Raw genomic sequence first — 21,513 nt, 5'->3', positions numbered from 1 at the left:
TTAAAATAATTAAGAAGCTATGAATCTCTTCAATATAAGCCACATTTTTCGTATTAATATATTCCATTTTTATAATAAAAACATGTTTTTTATTTGAAGCATTGTTTTTTAAATTTTTTTTTTAAAAAACCTATCATGAAAACCAAGTTTTAATAAAAAAAAAATTAAAAATCAAACCTCAATATTTTGTATGTAATTGAAGGGAAAATATAATTAATCTAAAAAAACAATGTAAAACTTAATAATAAAAATATCAAAATATGTGTTTTTTATCTGAATAATTATGACCATAAATATTTAAAAAAAATTAAGAAATTAAAAAAGAAACTTAAGAGTAGTATTAAAAAAATGACCAGATGCATGGGCTAAGGTGGGATAATATGCCTAGGTAACACCATGAAACCTCGGCACGTGAGCCTGTAAGGCCTGGAATGTGCACATGACTTTCTATCTCCTTATTTTTTTATTTTTTTTAACATCCTCTTTTATTTCATATATAAAAACAAATTTGATTTCAGCCATAGGAGATAGTCAAAAAGCCAGGGTTTGTGTTTTTTACCTAAAAAATTACTTTTCAATTATTTTCTTACCTAAAATTAAATAAAAAAACTTATTAAGTACTTTAACGAACTCATTTTTTACTTAAAAATATTTTTTAAATTAATAAAAAACCCAAAATTAAATTGTATAAAAAATATTTTTGAACTCCAACCTATTTTTTTAGTAAAATAAAATTTTAAAACATCTTAATAACATTTATTACCAAAAAAATCTACGAATACAAAGGTAAAAATGCGAACCCAAAGGCAACATATCTCTTTTGTTTGGAAATCACGTTTCCCTCTAGTTTTCTTTCTCCCCAGAGCCATTCCTCGTACTTTCACCCCTCCAAAACACTTTGATTATACTTGGAATGTGCTAAAAATTTGGATGAGGAATATAGGGATTAGGATTTAAGGATGAAATATTTAAAATATAATAAATATTAAAGAACAAAAGGATAAGGATATTTGATAAAAATATTTTTTGCCCCGAACGTTTTGGACCCATTTGCACGTCGAAGGAGACACAAGTCAAGTTCACCAGAGGTGGGACCAGTTTCCCTAATCTCATTCATTGCTAAGGGAACCCAGTTTCCCTAATGATTTGAGTTGTCCTCATGGGAATTCATGATGTTACCATGTTTTTAGCATCCTCTGAAAAAAAAAAAAAAAAAAAAAAACACTTTCTTATATGTCACCAGTCTTTCCTGAGAGGAAGTAGAACGCTAGCATTATCATATGGCTTCAGCCTATTCTGCTTTGTTGCTTGTGTTTTTCTTTTGGATTTACGAACCTGTAAGTCCCCAGCAGAGCCGGACAGACTCGATAGAATTAGGTTCTTCACTCTCCACCAATTTCCCACCAACTTCATGGCGCTCCCCTTCTGGTCTTTTTGCTTTTGGGTTCTACCGACAGGGCAGCGGCTTCATAGTGGGAATTTGGTTGGCGAGTAAGCCAGATGCTACAATCACCTGGACAATAAACCGAGATGTCCCTCATGTGTCATCAAATGCTACATTGGAGTTGACCACAGAAGGTAAGCTCCTTTTGAGAAGGCATAGAAATAATGCAACTGATGAAGAGAAACTCATTGCTAATTTTACGGGGCCAGCTTCATATGCTCAAATGCTTGATTCTGGGAATTTTGTGCTCTACAATGAACGTTCCGAAGCAATATGGGAAAGTTTTAACTTTCCTACGGATACTATATTAGGAGGACAGAATCTATACAAAGGGGGTGAACTGTTTTCCAGTGCATCTGCAATCGATTTGTCCACGGGAAGGTTTCATCTTAAAATGCAAGATGATGGGAGCCTTGTTTTGTATCCCGTAGACACTCTAGACCTTCCACTGGATGCGTATTGGAACTCTGGAACTTATGATAATCCTGGTATCCATCTAAGTTTAACTGGTACAGGAGATCTGTTACTCGGTAACAAAACCTTGCACAAAACCAAAGACGTGTCACCCTCTGGTTCAGAATCGAACAGCACCTCAATTATCTACCGGGCAACATTGGAGTATGATGGAATTTTCCGATTGTATTCCCATAACTTCGATGGCGAAGCTGAGTACATCATTTCCCTTGTGTGGCATGAACCAGAGACACAGTGTGAAGCGACAGGTTTCTGTGGATTCAACAGCTACTGCACCATGAATGATATTGATGATCAACCTGACTGTCTTTGTCTTCCTGGAACTGCTTACGTTGATCCCAACCGGAGATTTCATGGATGTGAGAGAGACTACAACGAAGGATCCTGCAAACATACAAACGAAATGTCATCGCTATATAACATTACTGTTATGGACCGAATTGCGTGGGATGACAATGCTTATTCTCAAGCATCAATGTCAGAGGAAGGTTGCAGAAAGTCCTGTTTGGAGGATTGTAACTGTGCTGGTGCGCTGTACAAATCAGGGAACTGCAAGAAACAGAAGTACCCAGTGAAATATGCTTTGAAAACGCAAGATCAATCATCAAAATCTTTCTTCAAGGTGGCTTTGGAGAGTATCAAAAGCAGCAACCATTCCAGTGCCATAGGAATGGTGCCTTCAGTAATCCAGAGGACAAGCAAGAAGGCAGTGGTACTAATTCTTGTTATGAGTTTAGCCTTCATCACATGGTGTTTGGTCACCCTAGCAATCTCTGGCTTTTTCATCTTTAAGTCGAGAGTCATTAAGGGTAGAATGCAGACGGAAAGTGGAAATTTTGGCTTGGCCCGTGAGCTCACTCTGAGAGCATTCTCTTATCGTGAGCTTAAGAAAGCAACCAAGGGTTTCAAAGAAGAGTTGGGGAAAGGATCTTCTGGAGCTGTTTTCAAAGGGACTTTATACAAAGGTAAAAAGGCTATTGCGGTGAAGAGGCTGGAGAAGGTGGTCAGTGAAAGTGAAAGGGAGTTCCTGACGGAGATGCGTTCAATTGGAAAAACTCATCATAAGAATTTGGTTCGGCTTCTTGCTACTGCACTGAAGGTTCCCATAGGCTCCTAGTATATGAATACATGAGCAATGGGTCAGTTGCAAATCTTCTCTTCCGAAATGAAAGGATTCCAGATTGGAGCGACAGAGTGAGAATTGCTCTAGATATTGCTAAAGGGATCTTATATCTGCATGAAGAGTGTGAAGCACCAATCATCCATTGTGATATAAAGCCTCAAAACATTCTGATGGATGATTTTTGGACTGCTAAGATCTCTGATTTTGGGCTAGCAAAATTGTTAGTGCCTGATCAAACAAGAACCCTGACTATAGCCAGAGGGACACCAGGTTATATGGCACCTGAATGGACTAAGATCAGCACTCCAACATCAGTGAAGGTAGATGTTTACAGTTACGGAGTTGTGCTCTTGGAAATTGTTTTCTGCAGGAGAAACATGGAAATCAACGTATCAAAACCAGAGGAAGTTCTACTTTCTAAATGGGCATACGAGCTTTTGGTTACAAGAGAATTTGACAGGCTTGATCTTGGTGAAGATGTAGACAGGCAGAAAATGGAGAAAATGGTTATGATCGGCATTTGGTGTATTCAAGATGAACCAGGTCTCCGCCCTTCTATGAAGACTGTTGTGATGATGTTAGAAGGAATTACTGATGTATCTGTTCCTCCACGCCCAACTTCAGCTTCAGCATAAGTGTCTATGTATGCGTGTCTACGCAGGAAAACTATCAACCGCTTTCTCTAAAAGTCTCTTGTTTCCTATAGTTGTAGTAGCACTCCCAAATAACGAAATAATTTATTGGTTTTAGGGGTGGGGAAGTTAAGGAAGCAGTAGTTTAAAGAGCATGATGATCTTGAATGTGTAGTAAGACTAACATGAAGCACGCTTATGTTTCTGTTTCCTCCAAATTCAATGTGTCCATGCTTTGATAATTATTAATGGCCACTCCATATATAGAAAATGTTAAAGCTTGTTCCATATATATACGGTAATTGTTTCTGGTGAATCGGAAATGTTTTCCAGTTGCAGGTCTTTTCTTCCTCTGGGAAATTTGTTTTGTGATGAACATTTCACGTTACCACTAGAACTGATGAAATTTTATTGAGAGAATCTTTACTGGGATAACATAGCAGTTCAAGCTTTTAGTATCTATTATATCCCAAAATTTAACAAAGGAATCCACAACAGCATCTTGTTTGCTGTGTTAAAGAAATTATTTTTAATTTAATAGTTTAAGTTGTTAAATGAAATTTTAAAAATATAATTTATATTATCGTTGATTTTGGACACAGTGAATGAAGACAACGACTCAGCTACTTGGGTCTAACACGTAACTTTGGGAGACTTTTGTGGAAAACTTTACCAAAGTTACAGCCAGGTCTAGGGCGGTAGGACCTGTACTCAAGTTTCTACTGCTAGCAAACAAATCATTTATTCATTTCACACGGTTTTCGTTTTGAAGTTGGGTAGAATTTTCTTCTATTTGACAATTAGTCTGTATGCTCTCAGGTCTCAAACAATAGCTATCTTTTCTGTATCTGTTTTTCTCTCTCCACCTCCTTCCTTCCTGCATGGCTTTGGAATCATGCCTTTTGCTTCTCATACTATTTCTACTCTTTGTAGAAACAAGAACTCAACCAAACCAATGTGATGAAATACACTTGGATTCTCAGTTATCTCCCACTTCCAACTTACTTTCATGGCTCTCCCCTTCAGGCCATTTTGCATTTGGCTTCTATCCACAAGGAAATGGATTTGCCATAGGAATATGGCTGATCGGTCAACCTGATAACACAGTCGTCTGGACTGCAAATCGAGATGATCCACCAGTCTCCTCCGATGCTACAATTCAGTTCTCGGAAGAGGGTAAGCTGCTTCTTCGAACTGGGCAAGGCCGCTATGAGAAACTAATTGCTAATGTGTCTGTATCAGATTCAGCTTCAATGCTTGATTCTGGTAATTTCGTGCTTTACAGTAGTTGTAGTATAATTTGGCAAAGCTTTGATTTTCCAACCGACACCATTTTAGGAGGCCAGAGTCTCACTTGGTCTCAAGAATTGGTTTCAAGTGTGTCGAGCTCAAATCACTCAAGTGGAAGGTTTTTCCTCTGGATGCAAACGGATGGAAACCTTGTGGCCTACCCTAGAAACAGTGCTGCTCTACCTAATGATGCTTACTGGGGCAGTAATACTGATAATAACGTGGGGTCGAATCTCTCTCTCAATCACCAGGGACATCTGTTCATGAATAGTAACAAATCTGAACCACAAGTACACTCATTTGCAAGCAGTTCTTATTCCTGTGAGAACAGCACTACAATTTTTCGTGCGACACTTGATGCTGATGGGATTTTCAGGCTGTATTCACACTGTTTTGAGAGTAAAACTAGCTGGAGTGTGCATGTTGAGTGGTCTGCATTGAATAATCAGTGTGATGTTCATGGTTTCTGTGACTTCAACAGTTATTGCTCAGGAACGGGCACTAATTGTGAATGTTCATGTTATCCTGGATTTGTTTTCAATGATCCCAATGAGAAATTCAGCGGATGCTACAGGAATGCCGGTGAAAGTTTTTGTGCAGGCAGCAAAGAAGGGAGAAAGTACCATGTCACCAGAATAGAGAATTTATTGTTTGAACGAAATCCTTATTCTGCCCAAGAGCTCGAAGAGGAAAAATGTGGTTTGTCTTGCCTGGAAGATTGTCATTGTGACGTTGCTCTATATATGAATGCGAAGTGTGAAAAGTATACTTTTCCAATTCGGTATGGTAGAGAGAATAAAAACATATCATCTATAGCCTTCTTCAAGGAAGAAACAAACCCAGGCCACAAAATCATTATAGATAGCAAGAAGAGTTTAATTATGTTTCTTGCTATAATTTTTTGCTCTATAGCTATCTTATGTTTGGGCATTGCAATCTCTACTTTCTTCGTGTACAGGGATCGAGCTTTTCTATACGAAAAGCTATCAGAAATCATAAGCTTGACCGGAGAGTTTACTCTGCAGTCATTTTCTTACGGTGAGCTTGAGAAAGCTACTGATGGTTTCAGGGAAGAGTTGGCAGGGGGCTCAATTGGAGCAGTTTAATAAAGGGAAAAATAAATGGAGGTGAAAAAACTGTTGCTATTAAGAGACTGGAGAAAGTTTTAGACCGAGGGGAAAAAAATTTGCAGGCCGAAATAACCATCATTGGACAAACTTACCACAGGAACTTGGTTCGACTGCTTGGTTTTTGTTTTGACCACTCTAGGAGGTTTCTCGTCTATGAGTACTTGAAGAACGGCACACTTGCAGATCTTCTGTTCACGGCTGAGAGGCGCCCAGTTTGGAAAGAAAGAATGAGGATTGCTCTAGACATAGCCCGAGGAATTCTCTATCTACATGAAGAGTGTGTGGCCTGCATCATCCATGGCAATATAACCCCTCAAAACATTCTCATGGATGATTCTTGGATAGCAAAAATCTCCGATTTCGGGTTATCAAAGCTATTGTATCCGGACAAGGTAAGAAGCTCCATGGCCCTCCTCTCACATAGTAGAGGGCACTTAGCACCGGAATGGCAGAACGATGCCTTGATATCAATAAAAGCTGATATTTACAGCTTTGGAGTTGTGCTACTGGAAATCATCTGTTGTAGAAGCAGTATAAAAGCAGACGTTTCGACAGAAGATGAAATGATTCTTTCCAGGTGGACATATCAATGCTTCGTAGCTGGACAGTTGGATATACTTCTAAAGGATGAACATATAGAATACGAGTCATTGGAAAGAATGGTGAAGATTGGACTATGGTGTGTTCAGAGTGATCCGGCTTCACGTCCCTCTATCAAGAATGTGATTTTGATGCTAGAAGGATCCGAAGAAATTCCAAATCCTCCATCTCTTGCTCCAGTCCTTACCACTCCTTAGTCTACAAATAATTCTCCTGGTGTTTTATGCATAACTTGTATGTATGGAACCATGTATTTGTGTGTTAAATGGCTGTTCTATAAGGTTGTTTTGTATCTGTGTGAGAAACACCTTTAAAAATGTTATCTTTGTTGTTCTTTTTTCCTCCAACATACTCTGATGTGGTGTTGGAAACGCTTATTTGTCTGAAAAGAATTCCAACTTATGGTAATGAAATTGTCTGACTTTTATGTCTCGATTGGTGTTATGGCAAAATCCCAACTTTTTTATTTTGGATTTCTTCAAATGAACTCACGTAGTATCAATGGCAAAATTATTCTTCTATGAAGCTGGAAAATGAAATTGCAGAGAGTTCATTAGCAGGATCGATACTTATACAACATATGATGCAAAAAAGCATCTAGTTGGTTCGATTATGGGGCTGTTTATACAACATATTCTTAGAAACAATGTTGAAAGATGGAAAGGTTCGGCAAAGCTTAGAGGTTTCGGAAGTAATTTTAAAAAAATTTAAATTTTATTTATTTTTTATTTTAAATTAATTTTTTTTAATATTTTCAAATCATTTTAATATCTTCATATCAAAAAATAATTTTTAAAAAAATATAAAAAAATATATTTAATATATTTTTAAATAATAAATACTTTAAAAAACAACCACTCAAAATACTAATCTCCGCAGAAACAGTGTCATGCAGCCCGCCGTAGATACTCTAGCATTGTTCTTAAACCGGGCTCCGCTCATGGCCTAGCTCTCATGCAGCGACGTAAGATAATTGCATATACTCCTACACAATTAAAGCTGATCTAAAAATAATTGAAAACTTGAAAAAAATATTGTTTTTTTTAAAAAAAACGTTGATGGGATCTCATCTAGACTTTGATAAGATCACCTAATTGAGATGCTAAGTCTACTGGGTTTCTCAGACCACCTAATTGAGATGCTAAGTCTACTGGGTTTCTCTGAATCAACTGCATGGTCGGTCTGAAAGAAATCCCAACTTGTTAGGGCCCAGGTAAAATGAATCTTTGAGCGATTATTTGCAGGGCTGAGCTGGGTTTTGGAACCATGTACTCACTTAAGAGAAGAGGAAAAGGTTTCAATGGAGTTGAAGGGAGGCGCGCGTGTCAATCTTTTTTTATCACTGTCCAAGGTTGACTGATGCAAGTGGGTTTGATCACTGCGTTGTGAATCTGTCATAATGAGGAGGCTAGGAGGATAGTTTCTCAAAGATATTTATGGTAGAGCTTTTATTTTATTTTTTTATTTTTTAAAAAATTTACTAACTTATTTAAGTTAGTTTTTTATTTTATTTAAAAAGTTATTTTGTGTAGTGATTTATATTCAGCTTTTTAAAAAAAAAAATGGCACATTTTATTTAAATATTGATAAAAAAACACAATTTTTAAAAAAATAGTAAAATAGAACAACTTATACATGTTGCCATAAATAAAACTCGGTGACATTCTTACTTATTGTTACTCAGAATCTTGATATTTTAAAAAAAAAAAAAAAAAAACTAGTGAAATATGTGTGCACATGACAAGAGATAAGAGAAGAGAGGAAAAAAATAACACACACCCTAGAAGCACAATGAAGCTTCGAGTACGACATCACTGATACCATCAAAAAAATCTTGATAATACAAACTCAAATAACACTAAGAAAAAGTCACAATAATTACTTGAGTGTGTCACACTTGCTGCTCAAAGGTGGCGAGTGACTCACTAGACTTTGACAACAAAGTGCTGACCCACTCATGTCACATATTAGTGACCTTTCATTGTATCATTGAATCTATCTCATCAAAATCTTTTTTATGATATCTATAGTATTGTAATTAAAGTTTTGATTTGTCTCTAGCTTCTTTTTTTTCTCCTCTCCTCTCTCCTCATTGTAATTTGTGAAGAGAAAGAAGAGAAAAAAAAAAAAGAGACATAAAACAATGATGAAGCTTTGATTACAATATAAAAGAAGAGAGAGAAAATGATAGAAAGAAAAACAAACGCATTTTAGGCACATCAAAGCTCCATTTACAAAATTATTGGTATCACTACAAAGATCTTAATAAGGTAAATTCAACAACACAAAGAAAGGTCACCAACAATGACCCGAGTGAACTACACATACGGTCAAAGACAAATGAGTTACCTTTTATATTTCGACGACAAATGTAACACACTTGGATCATCGTTAGTAACCTTTTTTGGTATCGTTAAATTTGTTTCATTGAGATCTTCTTAATTGTTCCATTAATGTCATAAATCAGAGTTTCAGCATATTTCTAGAGGTTTTTTTTTATTCTCCTCTCTCCTTATGAAACACAGGTCATTTCATATATCTTTTTAATGGTGCGATTCGTCATAGGCAACAAGTAAGAATGTTATGTTTTTTCAATCGCAACATTTACAAACTGTAAATTTTTTAAAAAATATGTTATTTCTCCAATATTTAAATAAAAAAAAACATGTAGTAGCAAAAAAATACTCCCTATTCATTATAATTTGTATTGCTTGTGTTTTGCTGTATCATTTTTATATTGTTTCTTCTACTTATATATCGAGGCTTGAAGCATTTCTTCTGGCAGGCGATATTGGTCTGTGTGAGCTTTTTATATGACCACTGATCTTGTCGCAAGGGACACCAAATGTGAATGTGGGAACGCGCGATCGCTTGAGCTACGGCTGTCTGTAATAAGTCCTGAACAGTTCTTCTATTTTCATTCCTGAGGTAGCTCAGATCCGTTATAGCAAGAATAAACCATGAAGCAAAATTAGTAAATGTCATTTTTAACGATATCAAAGGTGGTAAGAATTGATTTAAGAAAGGATACAATCAATTCAAATGATGCATTGAGCATTGAATCAAGGCTTTATAGTTAGCAGAAGAAGAAAATACATGTGACAGACTATGTGTTGCGTATCAGGAAAAGAGATTGTCTGAAAAGGAAAGGTTTTGGTGGAGGGATTGGTGTCGGAGGGAGCTGACTGAGCTGGAAGCAGTCAATATTCAAGCCAGCCGTGGGGTGATATCAATTTCCAAAGCACTACCGACTGAATATTGAAGTTCTGTGACAGAAAACTTTTTCCGGCAGCTGATGAAAATGGGAGAACAGATCGATGAAGTTATATTTTATCAGTCACTTTGTACCAGGTGGAATGAACGCTTGTTTTCAAGGGGCCATTGCTTTTGAAAAAGAAGAGATGATTCGGGCCAGTTAGCTATGAGAAGATTGTTTTTGCAGTGCGGATGAAGCGATAAAAGTTGCAAGGGGGTGAAGTTCTATGTTACTAGCTGATAGTTTAGGAATTATGGAAAAAACTAAAAGAGGTAGAGGTTCTTCTGTGTAAAAATTATAGATTACTGTGGATTTAGTGATTTTTTTGTTATCAAACTTTTTTTTTTGTGATTTGAGCATGTGATGGCCCTATTGATTGACGATGAGGTCTGATGTATTTATAAGGATGGGCAAAATTAAAAGATGGAGGACCAAACTGAAAAAAAATAGAGAAACAAGTGGCACTTTCTAAACTAGACATGATAAGTTGATTTTGATCCTTATATGATACATTTAAAATTCTTTTAGTTTTTGAAAATCTAAACTTTATTTTCTTTACTTTTTAGTTTCTTGATTTGAGATTAGAGAGAGAGATAATCATTGTATTATAGTTAAAAATAAAGAAAGTCGTTGTAGGTGCCTATTCCATCTACATAAATGATTGAGAGTTCTTTCGCCTTATCATTGTCTAAGAAACTAAGAAAGTAGATCTAGGGGTAAAAAAGTTTTTGGAATTTGAGTTTTTCTGACCATTTTTTTAGGTTATTTAATTCCATGTGGGGGTTTATTATGATGTCTTAAAGGTGTTTTTTTTTCTTAAAAAATAATTTGAAAAATAATTTTTTTTATATAAAATAACTTAACCATTGTTTTCTGGTGACCTTTTATTTTTCGAAATCTGTAATTTATAATTTACGTGGATTTTTTTAGGAAAATAGTTGTATGTCCTCTGAAAAAAAAAAAAAAAAAAAGGGCATAGCATGTGGGTCAAGCCTTTTTTTTAATGGTCATGTGCATAGGCTAGTCTTCTTTTTTTTCTTTTTTTTTTTTTCTGCATTTTACTGCTGGATTCATTCAAAATAAAAAAAATATCAAGTAACATTGAATTTTAAATTTTTTTTAATGAGTTCATAGCCTTTTTATTATATTATAAAGCACTTTTTTTTAAGAATTTTCATAAAAAATTTTAAATTTATTTAATCACAAAAAGAATATTGGTTGTTTTTTTAATTGAATACCATTCAATTTTATTTTATTTTTTCCAAAAAAGTGATTTGCATAGTGAGACCATATTTCTCACACTCTTAGGCCTGCTCTTGCAAGCCTTGTATGTTTACCCATTGTTTTAGGCTACAAGGGGCCTATATTGCTTATACTTATGGGTTCTTTTTTACAGTATTATTTTTGTTTTTAATTTTATTTAAATAAAATAACTAAATTTATTTTTAAATTTATCTTGAATGATATCATTATAAATTTTTTTTATATTAGGCAGACCCTATTTTTGTAATGTCTTTCATGATTTTTTCTAGTTTTTTCTTTAAATTTAATCAAAATTAATTAAGATTTAATAAATGCTATTAATACTTGAGATATTATTTAATTAAATAATCAATTGAATCATCTCAAATTTTAGTTGTCAATTTAACATTTCTTGGCACCAAATTATTTTATTAAAGGCATGCATCATCTCTGCAATTCTCTGCAATTCAAAGTTACGATTTTCCTTGGTGGTGGAAGAAACATTGCCAATATGAATATGTTCATGGCTGCGGATGCAGACTGCATGTGGCAAATACACCGCGCAGTGTGTAGTTTTATCCTTCTTTTTTATATATAAATATCTTAAATTTGATGTGAGGCCACGAATTTTCAAATGGATTGTTTGAAATGCGATCTATATTGTGTTTTAAAAAATTTTAATTTTTTTTATTTAATATAAAAAAAAAATTTATATTGTTTTGATGTGCTATTATCAAAAATAATTTTTTTAAAAAATAAAAAATATTATTATTTTAATATATTTCTGAATAGAAAAACACTTTAAACCTTTACTATTATCGTGATCACATAATCTTCACCACCGCCTTAGGCACAACTGTCTTGGGAATGTAGATAAAGTTGAAAGAAAGGAGCGTAACAAGCAAGCTCGTAAACATTCAATGGAGATGTGGAGGGACAAGAGGGAAGATTTGATTGCACAAACAAAAATTAGATTCCTAAAGCATAAGCAAAGATACGATTAACTTTGAAAATTCCAATTACAAAGTACTAATCTCAGCAAAATAGAGAGAAACCGTGCAAGTGAAGCCCTGTTTCTTATGGCTTCCCATGACATAAAGTTTGGTAAGGGGACATAATCAATGACCATCTGCTTCATTCACAAGATAACCAGCCAATAATCATCTTCTCAAGTACAAAAGCAGAAAAATCCCAGCAAACTTCAACCATATAAAGTTTGCTCTGCGCTCCTTGAGCGAAGAAGGTGCTGGCGACTTAGCAGCAGATCTGCAAATACCCTCCAAAAGGGCGTTTCACTTTAGAATGCTAATGTTTTTTTATTTTTTTAATATATAGAAGAAGAGGAAACTAGCGTGTGAAAAAGAACATATATATATATATATATATATATATATATAGAGAGAGAGAGAGAGAGAGAGAGAAACAAAAGTAGAAGAGCATACCCAGGTGCAGCATAGCTACATTTTCCATGACCTGCACATTAAAAATGGTGTAGATTAGTCATGGTCCCAATTTGGATCATTTTTGTTAGAGAATAATATAAAATTATATCTTAGGATTTTTACTTAAAAGTTTAAAAGTTATTGGGTTGAGATGGTTTTTTGACATGATATCAGAGTCTTAATAACCAAGTGGTCATGAGTTCGAATCTCACAATCCTTATTTATTTGGTAAAAATTAAGCACAAGATAATATGGACATATACAAGTTTCAAGTCCAAAGAGTTTTCACTTGAAAAGGTGTGTTAGAGAATAATATAAATCATATCTTAGAACCTTACCTAAAAGTTTAAGTTATGGGGTTGAGATGGTTCTTTGACAATCTCAACAGATCGGCTTGGCAATTCAAATCGATGATCTACCTACTGAGAGCCTAGCTCAACTCTGAATCGGGGTCCTATAACTATGCATCTAAGTGATAAACTTACTGTGGATCAGAGTATCTAATAATTCTTTGGCTAGGTTGCTGGTTAACTAATCTTCAAAAAGAAAAAACTGGTCAACATTTTCGTATGACTACAAGCAACATAAAGTGAGAGTCCTGCTTCAAAATGGCGTGCTTGAAGAAACATAAGGGAAAGCCTAATTGCTGAGAACACTCAAAATGTTCCCGTTTTTTTTTCAAATATCATTCTCATCAAAATTAATAGAAACCAAAGGTCATATTTGATGCATAAATTCGAAGATCCTCATTAAAGGAATCAAGTTCTACTCTGTTCTTCTGTACATCATCAAGAAAAGAACGAACAGCTAAATAAAGTAAACGAAAAGAAGGTGAAGGCAAGAGATTTCTTACTAGGATCCCTTCTAGTTAAAACAGCAGTTCCTCCGAAATTGCAAGCAATTTCAGAATTCTCATTTTGTTGGTAGTAGTTGTTGAAAGCATAGGAGGCATGAGAAACTAGCGTGTCAGGATCAAAACACGCTCCACCCTCTTGGATTGGACTGCAATCTGCCATGCCTAGACCACAGGTCCAGTCTAATGCATTCTGCAAATCAATTTGAGAGACACCTGACAGGGCAACACACCATGTTGTGCCACCAAGAAAAGTTGTGTTGCTCTCTGGAGGTGACAGTGTTGTGACTGGGATCGCAGATTCTGCTTTCTCTTGCGTTGCAGTCTCCATTGTCAGGGCTAAGTTCAGGCAAAGAAAATAAAAGGGCCAAAAAAAAATCAGAAAGAGAACAAATTAGCAATTGTTAGAATAATATTTTCATTATATAAACCAATGATTAAATTCCAGGAATCCTGAAGAGAATGAAATCTAAGACACACAGTAATATATACTTCTATGTACATTCATGTCATGCAGTCAATATTTCTGGTATCCACCAGTATGCATTACTTGTTACCAAAATTGGCATTTAATAAAATAAAAAATGCAAAATGACCTTTTCCCATTCTTCTATATTTAAGCTTTGTTTAAAAATATATTTCACATATTAAAACAATATGGATAGAAAGATATATCTTAGTTGTCCCAAGTTTCTTTACCTGCGAAACACTAACTAAATGGGTAGGATAATTAACCTTCAAGGTGCATATTGAAAGAGTAATTTTGGGTTTGATCACAAGGGAAGGCTCTAATTAATGGATTGACAGTCAAAATTAGCATTCTGGTAATTTTTTGTTCAAACAAGCTAGCATTTTTATCAAGTTGATCAAGAAGGTTTGACCACAGAAATGAAGAACAGAGAAGAAATGTCTCAGGAAGATCACACTAAAACAGCACAATATTTTTATCAAGTTATTACCAGAGAGAAAGGGTATGCACAGAACTACAACATAGAAGCCATGATTAAATTAATTCAACGTTAGCCCCACAAACCACAGACATAACCAAGGCAAAGACATAAAACAGGGGAGAAAACATACCTAGATAACATTGCAGCAGCAAGAGACATGGCAGAACCAGCACTTTGTTTCTCATTGTAAAATCCTTGAAGCCTTGATGAGGACTCTTCTCAAGTCTTAACTCTCTACTGACAACACAAACGCACACTCTCTCTTCCTCGGTGCTAATGGGAGTAATAACAGCACTAATAAAGAAATCTTATTCGTATTGCTAGGAGAGTTTCAAGGGAATCCAGCAGTTTAATGACGGGAAATTACGTCTTTTTCCTTTTTGGGGCTTTAACACAGTAGACAGTAGTGTGATGCAAGAAATACTACTACTTTTGTTCAGTGTTTAAAGCATAGTTTTGACACCCCATCCGGTCCGGCCGGCCCGACAAGTAGATCCGGGATCCGGCTGATCTGAGATAAAAATCAGGTCAGGTTAAAAAAAAAAAAACCAAGTGTAGCCCAATTGACCCACTGAGTTGACTAGGTTGACCCGATAAAACCCAGCTGCAAACTCATTGATTTTTTTTTTTAATTAAAATAATATTGTTTTGATTTTTTTAAAAAATTAACTCGATCAACCTGATAACCTGATCAAAAACTAGAATTCAAATCTTAAACCGGGCTAGCCACCAAACTAGGCCTTAAAACTTTGGTATAAAGTGCTTGCTTGCCTTTGACAGGCCATATTGGGCTTGTAGGGGCCATGAAATACTCGTACGAAATTCAAGCTTTCCATCCATAAAGATAAATCTTGTTTGCCCCTGAATTTTTCCCTTTAATCCATCTCCATCCGTTGAACTGACCGGATTCATGATAAGTTGAAAAATTGTTTTAATCAAATATCCATCCTTCAATAATATTAAAATTAATTAATAAAACTTGTTTCATCAAAATCTATATATAAAAAAGCCTTGCAAACACTCATGCAATCAATTAATTAAATATCAAATGGATTAATTCTTTCTTAGAGATCAGATAACTTATGATTTGTACAAAAATATACTTTAGAAATATACTATTTTCTTTTCATTTTCTTTTTCTTTCTGTTTGAAAACGAGAATATGAAAGAATGTTGTCAAGCTAACTTGTTATGATTTCATTAAAATATTTAAAACTTATAGTTTGACCTTTTGCGCTGGTATCAATATTTCTCTAACATTTAAAGTTTATAAATTTGAGAAATATAGCGTAAAAAAAAGATAATATTATAACCATAATTCAAAAAACAAGATTGTTAATATTATTGAAGAATGAGTTTTTTTTACTAATATTTTTTTTAAAATTCAGGAGGTCAATTTGAGAAATAAAGAATGACTTGTGGTCAGATCCTTTAGCTTCATGAATTGAGATGGTCTTTGGAAATATAATAGTAATTATTTTTTAAAGTATTTTTATTTGAAAATATATTAAAATAATATATTTGTTATTTTTAAAAAATTATTTTTGACATTAGCAAATCAAAATAATATAAAAATATTAAAAAAAATATTAAAGCAATATAAAAATATTAAAAAATATATTAATTTGAAGTAAAGAAAAAAATAAATAAAAATTATTTTTTAAAAATATATAAAAAATATTAATGTAAAATAAAATATGAAAATAGCATTGAATCTTTAAGCTATCACAGATAAAAGCCACAGCCTTCAACCATATCCCTGCCCATCCAAAGCCCATATAGCAGATTCTTGAAGATGTTTATGTTAAAGACTGTTCAGCTGAAGATATATGAATGAAGAAGAAAAAAAGAGAAAAATCTATATGAGAAAAGATAGAGTTCTATAAATTCTGATTAACTTTGGACTTACAGCACAGGGTGTTGATGCAAAAATTATTTAAAGCCCTGGACAAATTTATCTTTCATTAAATTGAAAATGAGAAATAAAAATAGATTTAGATTTGGTAATTTTTCAAAGAAATACGAAATCCATTTGAAATGGAATTAAAAACTCATTGATTTCAGAGATAGGCCTCCACCATTATATTTTTGTAAATCGAGTTTTATAAAAATTTAATTTTTTTAATTAAAAATTAATTATTTTTTTTATATTTTGAATTGTTTTAATACGTTAACCTTAAAAATAATTTTTTTAAAAATAAAAAAAATATTATTTTAATATAAAAAATACTTTTAAAAAAAACTACAAGATACTTAGCTTAAATGCAACAAAATTCTATTGAAATGGGCTGCTGAAATCCACTTGTATAATTGTTAGTTTTGATGTTGTCCGACGCCCATACACAAAATGGAGGATAGACGACTCCCTTTTTTTTTATTATTTTTTTTTTTGGTGAAGTCACCTTTATATCTTTTTTGTTTTTATATTTTAAAAATACTTTTAAAAAAATTTAATTTTTTTATTTAAATTAATATTTTTTTATGTTTTTAGATTATTTTGATATATAATGTTTTTAGATTATTTTAAATAAGTTTTTTTTTTTTAAAAAAAATATATATTATTTTTAAATAAAAAATACTTTATAACACGCTAAAACATATCTTTTAATTTCAAAGAGAGAATACAGGGAACATGATTTTGTGATCCTTGAAACTTTTGTAAAGCATGGTGTTTTCTGTTGAAATTCATTCGTTAAAACATGTGGACACAGGAAGTAGTGTTTCAATTCCATCATAGCTTGTAGCACAATCAAGCTGCTGGTTAGCACTGCCTTTTTTTCTCTCCGTGCTTGCTTTTCACGGTTAGATTTTGTTCGGTAATATTATTTAATTATTTTTTATTTAATTATTTTTTATTTTTTATGATTTTGATACACTAATGTTAAAAATTAATTAATTAGTTATAAATTATAAATAAAAATAAATAAATCACCATGGATTACCAAATACACACCAAACTTGTTAGTTTAATGACTTATTACTAATTGGTTGATTTATATGTGTTATTATTATATATATTTATATAAATACATATTTATTATTAATAAAAAGCTTACTTTATTTTTAATATTTATATAATATTAGATTAATAAGTATAATATTTACTTTATAAATTTAAAATAAAAATAAAATTTATAAAACAAAAATACTTTACAAATTCACCGTAAACAAGAAACCGGAGAAGTCCTAGCACCATGAAATGGACTTTGTTACGCGTTTTCGAGACTTGTTGGTCAATCAGTGCTGGCATTATGGTTGTCTTCCATTAGTTTGGTCTCATGATTTTATGCATGTTCACACATCTTTTTTTAAAAAAGTTTTGGCATAAAACGTATGGTTTCCATCACGAAAATAGATAATAAAGACTTTCTGTTTTTGTATTTTAAAAATGTTTTTATTTTTTTGTTTTAAATTAATATTTTTTTTATTTTTAAATCATTTTGATACATTAATATTAAAAATAAATTTTTTAAAAAATATTATTTTAATATATTTTTAAATAAAAAAATATTTTAAAAAATAATTACAACTATACTTCTAAATATCCCAAAAACTAAAAGAGTTTTGGAACCTTGCAAGCTGCAGGAACTGCATTCCATGTGCGCAGTGGACATAAGTGGTAATTGGATTTGTTTTCCACGTTATGCTAAATCGAGGAAAGACGTGTTCTTGGTTTGGAAATGATGATGTCGTTTTTTTAAAGTAATTTTAAATAAAAATAATATTTTTTATTTTATATATTTTGACTGATTGATATTAATAATAATTTTAAAAAAATAAAAAATATATTATTTTATTATATTTTTAAAAATAAATATTTTAAAAAATAATCACTCCCCAAACTAAATAACTCGTAATTATTACATCAAATAAAATATCACGTCGAATAATTATAGTTTAAATTCTACATGATTCTCTTCCTGATGTACTAGATGTACGGTAGTAAATACAAACAGATTAGCTCACTGATCTTCCGGCAAATCAATTAATTTGATGGCAGCTTACTCCTATGTACGGTACCAACAGTTCATTTATTTTAAAAAATAATATAAGTTATATTTTAAAATTCTTTATAATAATTTAAATGATTAGATTAAAATAACGTTTTTATATAATATCAAAAATTTAATAACCAGTTTGAATTCAACCCTCACCGTAACCATTGCATTTTAGCTAGGAAATTGCCTTGTAAAAACTGGAGAAGAAAGGAGGGAAGATCCTGGCCTCATCTTATTCTTTATAAGGAGCTCGCTCTTGAGACACAGAAGACCAACAAACGTTGTTTACAGTGCTAAAGACTAGAAACTTTGATGGCAACAGTTTTTTTCGTGATCTTCATCTACCTATTCCCCGCAGCAAAATCACAATCCAACATAACAAAAGGCTCCACTCTTTTCACCAATTCCTCTCCAAACTTCTGGCCTTCTCCTTCTGGTCATTTCGCGTTCGGATTTTATCCTAGTGGCAATGGCTTCAAGGTGGGCACTTGGCTCACTGGAAGGCCAAGAAACACAGTTGTGTGGACCGCACAGCGAAATGAACCTGCAGTCTTACCAGGGGCGAGCCTTGTTTTCACCTCAGATGGTAGGCTTGTTGTACAGAACTTTACCGGAGTTCAATTGATAGCCGGAACCTATCAAAGGGCACAAGTTGCTGCAATGCATGATTCAGGCAACTTTTTGCTTTATGGCTCCGACATGGAAGTTGTATGGGCTACTTTCCAATTCCCTACCAACACCCTTCTGGTAACACAAGAACTGGGTCCTGACAAGATTCTATATTCAAGCAAATCTGATGATGATGATTCTGCTGGAAATTTTAAGCTATGGATGCAAGGAGATGGAAATCTCGTTGCTTATCCATCTAAAAGTTTGCAAATGGCTAAATATTTTTATTGGGCATCACACTCTACAAACAGAGCACCGGACGTATCTTTAACTTTCGCAGCAGATAGCAGATTGTATCTTGCGAACTCAACAGGGTTTACCGTCAGGAATTTGACAGAAGGTAGACTTCCAGTCAATAAGACCACATTGTATCGAGCAACATTTGATGTTGATGGCGTTTTAAGGCTTTACCAACATCAAATGGGAACTAATGGAAGCTTGAATTCCAATGTCTTATGGTCAGCAATAAATGGAGAAGATCGTTGCTCGGTGAAAGGCGCTTGTGGGCTTAACAGCTATTGTGCTAATAAAGACGCAGACAATATTGCCTGCTTATGTCCTCCTGGTTTCGATTTTGTTGATCCCAACCAGCCCGATAAGGGCTGCAAGTTAAATTTCAGCAATAGCGATTGTTTTCTAAAAGGAGCTAATGACAACTACATGATTTCCACGCTAGAAAACACTGTCTGGGAACGAGACGAGTACGAAGTTTTGACGCCTGTGAGTGAAGAAGCATGTTCAAAAGCTTGCCTGGAGGATTGCTATTGTGTGGTGGCCATGTTTAGGGACCAAACCTGCTTTAAGCCAAAGCTTCCGTTGAGGTATGGATTGAAAAATAGCAGTATTCCTACCAAGTCATTTGTTAAGGTTAGGTTAACCAGTACAAAAAACGTCATCACAAAGAAGATTGGCAAGGAACTTCTAATTACTGGAGTGGTTTTGATTGCCTTTTCTTTAGTGATATTTGCATCATCTGGTTATCTTATATACACGCATCAGATTTGGAGCTTGAAGGTGATGACAAGCCAAGATCGTCCACCGGATGTCCTTGGAGATATCAATTTGACGTCATTTAGCTATCATCAACTTGCGGTAGCTACCGATGACTTCATGGAAGAGATTGGTAAAGGGGCGTCAGGGAGGGTCTATAAAGGCTCGCTGCCGGAGAATGGTGGGAAAGAAATAGCAGTGAAGAGGCTAGAGAAGTTGGTGGACGACGGAGAACGGGAGTTCCAAAATGAAATGAAGATAATTGGGCGAACTCATCACAAGAACTTGGTGCGTTTGATTGGCTTTTGCTGCGAAGGATCACATAGGATACTTGTGTATGAGCTCATGAAAAATGGTTCATTAGGGAACCTAATCTTCAAGGACAAGAAACAACCAAGTTGGAAAGAAAGAACCAAGATTACTCTAGAGGTAGCAAAAGGGCTTCATTATCTACACGAGGAATGCGAGACCAAGATCATCCATTGTGACATTAAGCCCCATAATGTACTCATGGATGAATCTATGTCTGCAAAAATATCAGATTTTGGACTGTCCAAGCTCTTAAAACCTGACCAAACAAGAACATACACGATTCCAAGAGGCACAAGAGGCTATGAAGCTCCTGAGTGGCACAGAAACAACACACCTGTCACAACCAAAGCTGATGTCTATAGCTTTGGTATCTTATTGCTTGAGATTGTGTCTTGTAGGAAGAACTTGGACTTGTCAGCTCCGGATGATGAAATTATACTAATGGACTGGGTTCAGAGGTGCTATGAAGCTGGCGAGCTAAAGAAAGTGGTCGGTGAAGCAGAGGTGAACTTGGAAGAACTGGAGAAAATGGTTAAGATCGGATTCTGGTGTGTGCAAACAGAGACAGATTTAAGGCCAACAATGAAGCAAGTGATTTTGATGATGGATGGGACTATAGTTACACCACCTCCTCCTCCTCCACCAAATTCTTCTGCTAATAATTGAATTGCAGATTATGTAACTTATTGGATCAAATGTAGTGTGGCTGCCACGAAATTAAGTTGCATTTTATCAAGGTTCTAGTTCAATAACTTGAGCACATTCGTTTAACCACTGGATCATACCCTCTTTACTCCAGTCATGCTCTGCTTCGTGGAAGTCTGAACAAGACGTTAACTAAGTTAACATTAGTTAATTATTGGAAAATGGGAGGACATAATATATATTAACATTAGTTAATATCTTACTAATTCAAATAGAAACTCAATCCAATTCAAGCAATTAATTCCAATATTTTTATGTCAACCCACCAAATCATAGCCTATACAACTACTCATACAGCTTGAGATGTATGGTTATTGAAGGCAGCAATTTCATAATAATATGATATGTAAGTCTTAATCTACTATTCAAAATGTTTTTATGATATTTAGGGAATAACTAATGAT

The 21,513-nt window shown here is 33.9% G+C and overlaps 5 protein-coding genes across 5 annotated transcripts; 4 read left to right on the top strand and 1 right to left on the bottom strand.

Annotated features, from left to right (window-relative positions):
• Window positions 1-1,280: 1,280 nt before the first annotated feature.
• LOC118040342 (G-type lectin S-receptor-like serine/threonine-protein kinase LECRK2) lies at window positions 1,281-3,035 on the top strand. The gene has a single exon (XM_073410348.1). It carries the CDS (start codon window positions 1,281-1,283, stop codon window positions 3,033-3,035), a length of 1,755 nt encoding a protein of 584 aa, XP_073266449.1.
• Window positions 3,036-3,046: 11 nt separating this feature from the next.
• Window positions 3,047-3,676, top strand: LOC140955775 (G-type lectin S-receptor-like serine/threonine-protein kinase LECRK1). The gene has a single exon (XM_073410346.1). The coding sequence runs from the start codon at window positions 3,047-3,049 to the stop codon at window positions 3,674-3,676; it is 630 nt and encodes a 209-aa protein (XP_073266447.1).
• An 878-nt stretch (window positions 3,677-4,554) lies between these two features.
• Window positions 4,555-6,890, top strand: LOC118040382 (G-type lectin S-receptor-like serine/threonine-protein kinase LECRK1). The gene is made up of 3 exons (XM_073410345.1): window positions 4,555-5,744; window positions 5,922-6,063; window positions 6,156-6,890. The coding sequence occupies exons 1-3, from the start codon at window positions 4,555-4,557 to the stop codon at window positions 6,888-6,890; spliced, it is 2,067 nt and encodes a 688-aa protein (XP_073266446.1).
• A 5,250-nt stretch (window positions 6,891-12,140) lies between these two features.
• LOC118040344 (major pollen allergen Ole e 10) lies at window positions 12,141-14,738 on the bottom strand. The gene is made up of 4 exons (XM_035047262.2): window positions 14,567-14,738; window positions 13,487-13,825; window positions 12,634-12,664; window positions 12,141-12,457 (listed from the first exon to the last, which is right to left on the bottom strand). Exons 1-4 carry the CDS (start codon window positions 14,619-14,621, stop codon window positions 12,352-12,354), a joined length of 531 nt encoding a protein of 176 aa, XP_034903153.1. The 5' UTR covers window positions 14,622-14,738; the 3' UTR covers window positions 12,141-12,351.
• Window positions 14,739-18,733: 3,995 nt separating this feature from the next.
• LOC118040345 (G-type lectin S-receptor-like serine/threonine-protein kinase LECRK4) lies at window positions 18,734-21,291 on the top strand. The gene has a single exon (XM_035047263.2). The coding sequence runs from the start codon at window positions 18,746-18,748 to the stop codon at window positions 21,068-21,070; it is 2,325 nt and encodes a 774-aa protein (XP_034903154.1). The 5' UTR covers window positions 18,734-18,745; the 3' UTR covers window positions 21,071-21,291.
• The last annotated feature ends 222 nt before the right edge of the window (window positions 21,292-21,513 follow it).

The sequence above is a fragment of the Populus alba genome, chromosome 7, assembly GCF_005239225.2.
Source record: "Populus alba chromosome 7, ASM523922v2, whole genome shotgun sequence".
Classification (NCBI taxonomy): domain Eukaryota; kingdom Viridiplantae; phylum Streptophyta; class Magnoliopsida; order Malpighiales; family Salicaceae; genus Populus; species Populus alba.
This window is presented reverse-complemented; position numbering and strand designations above follow the sequence as displayed.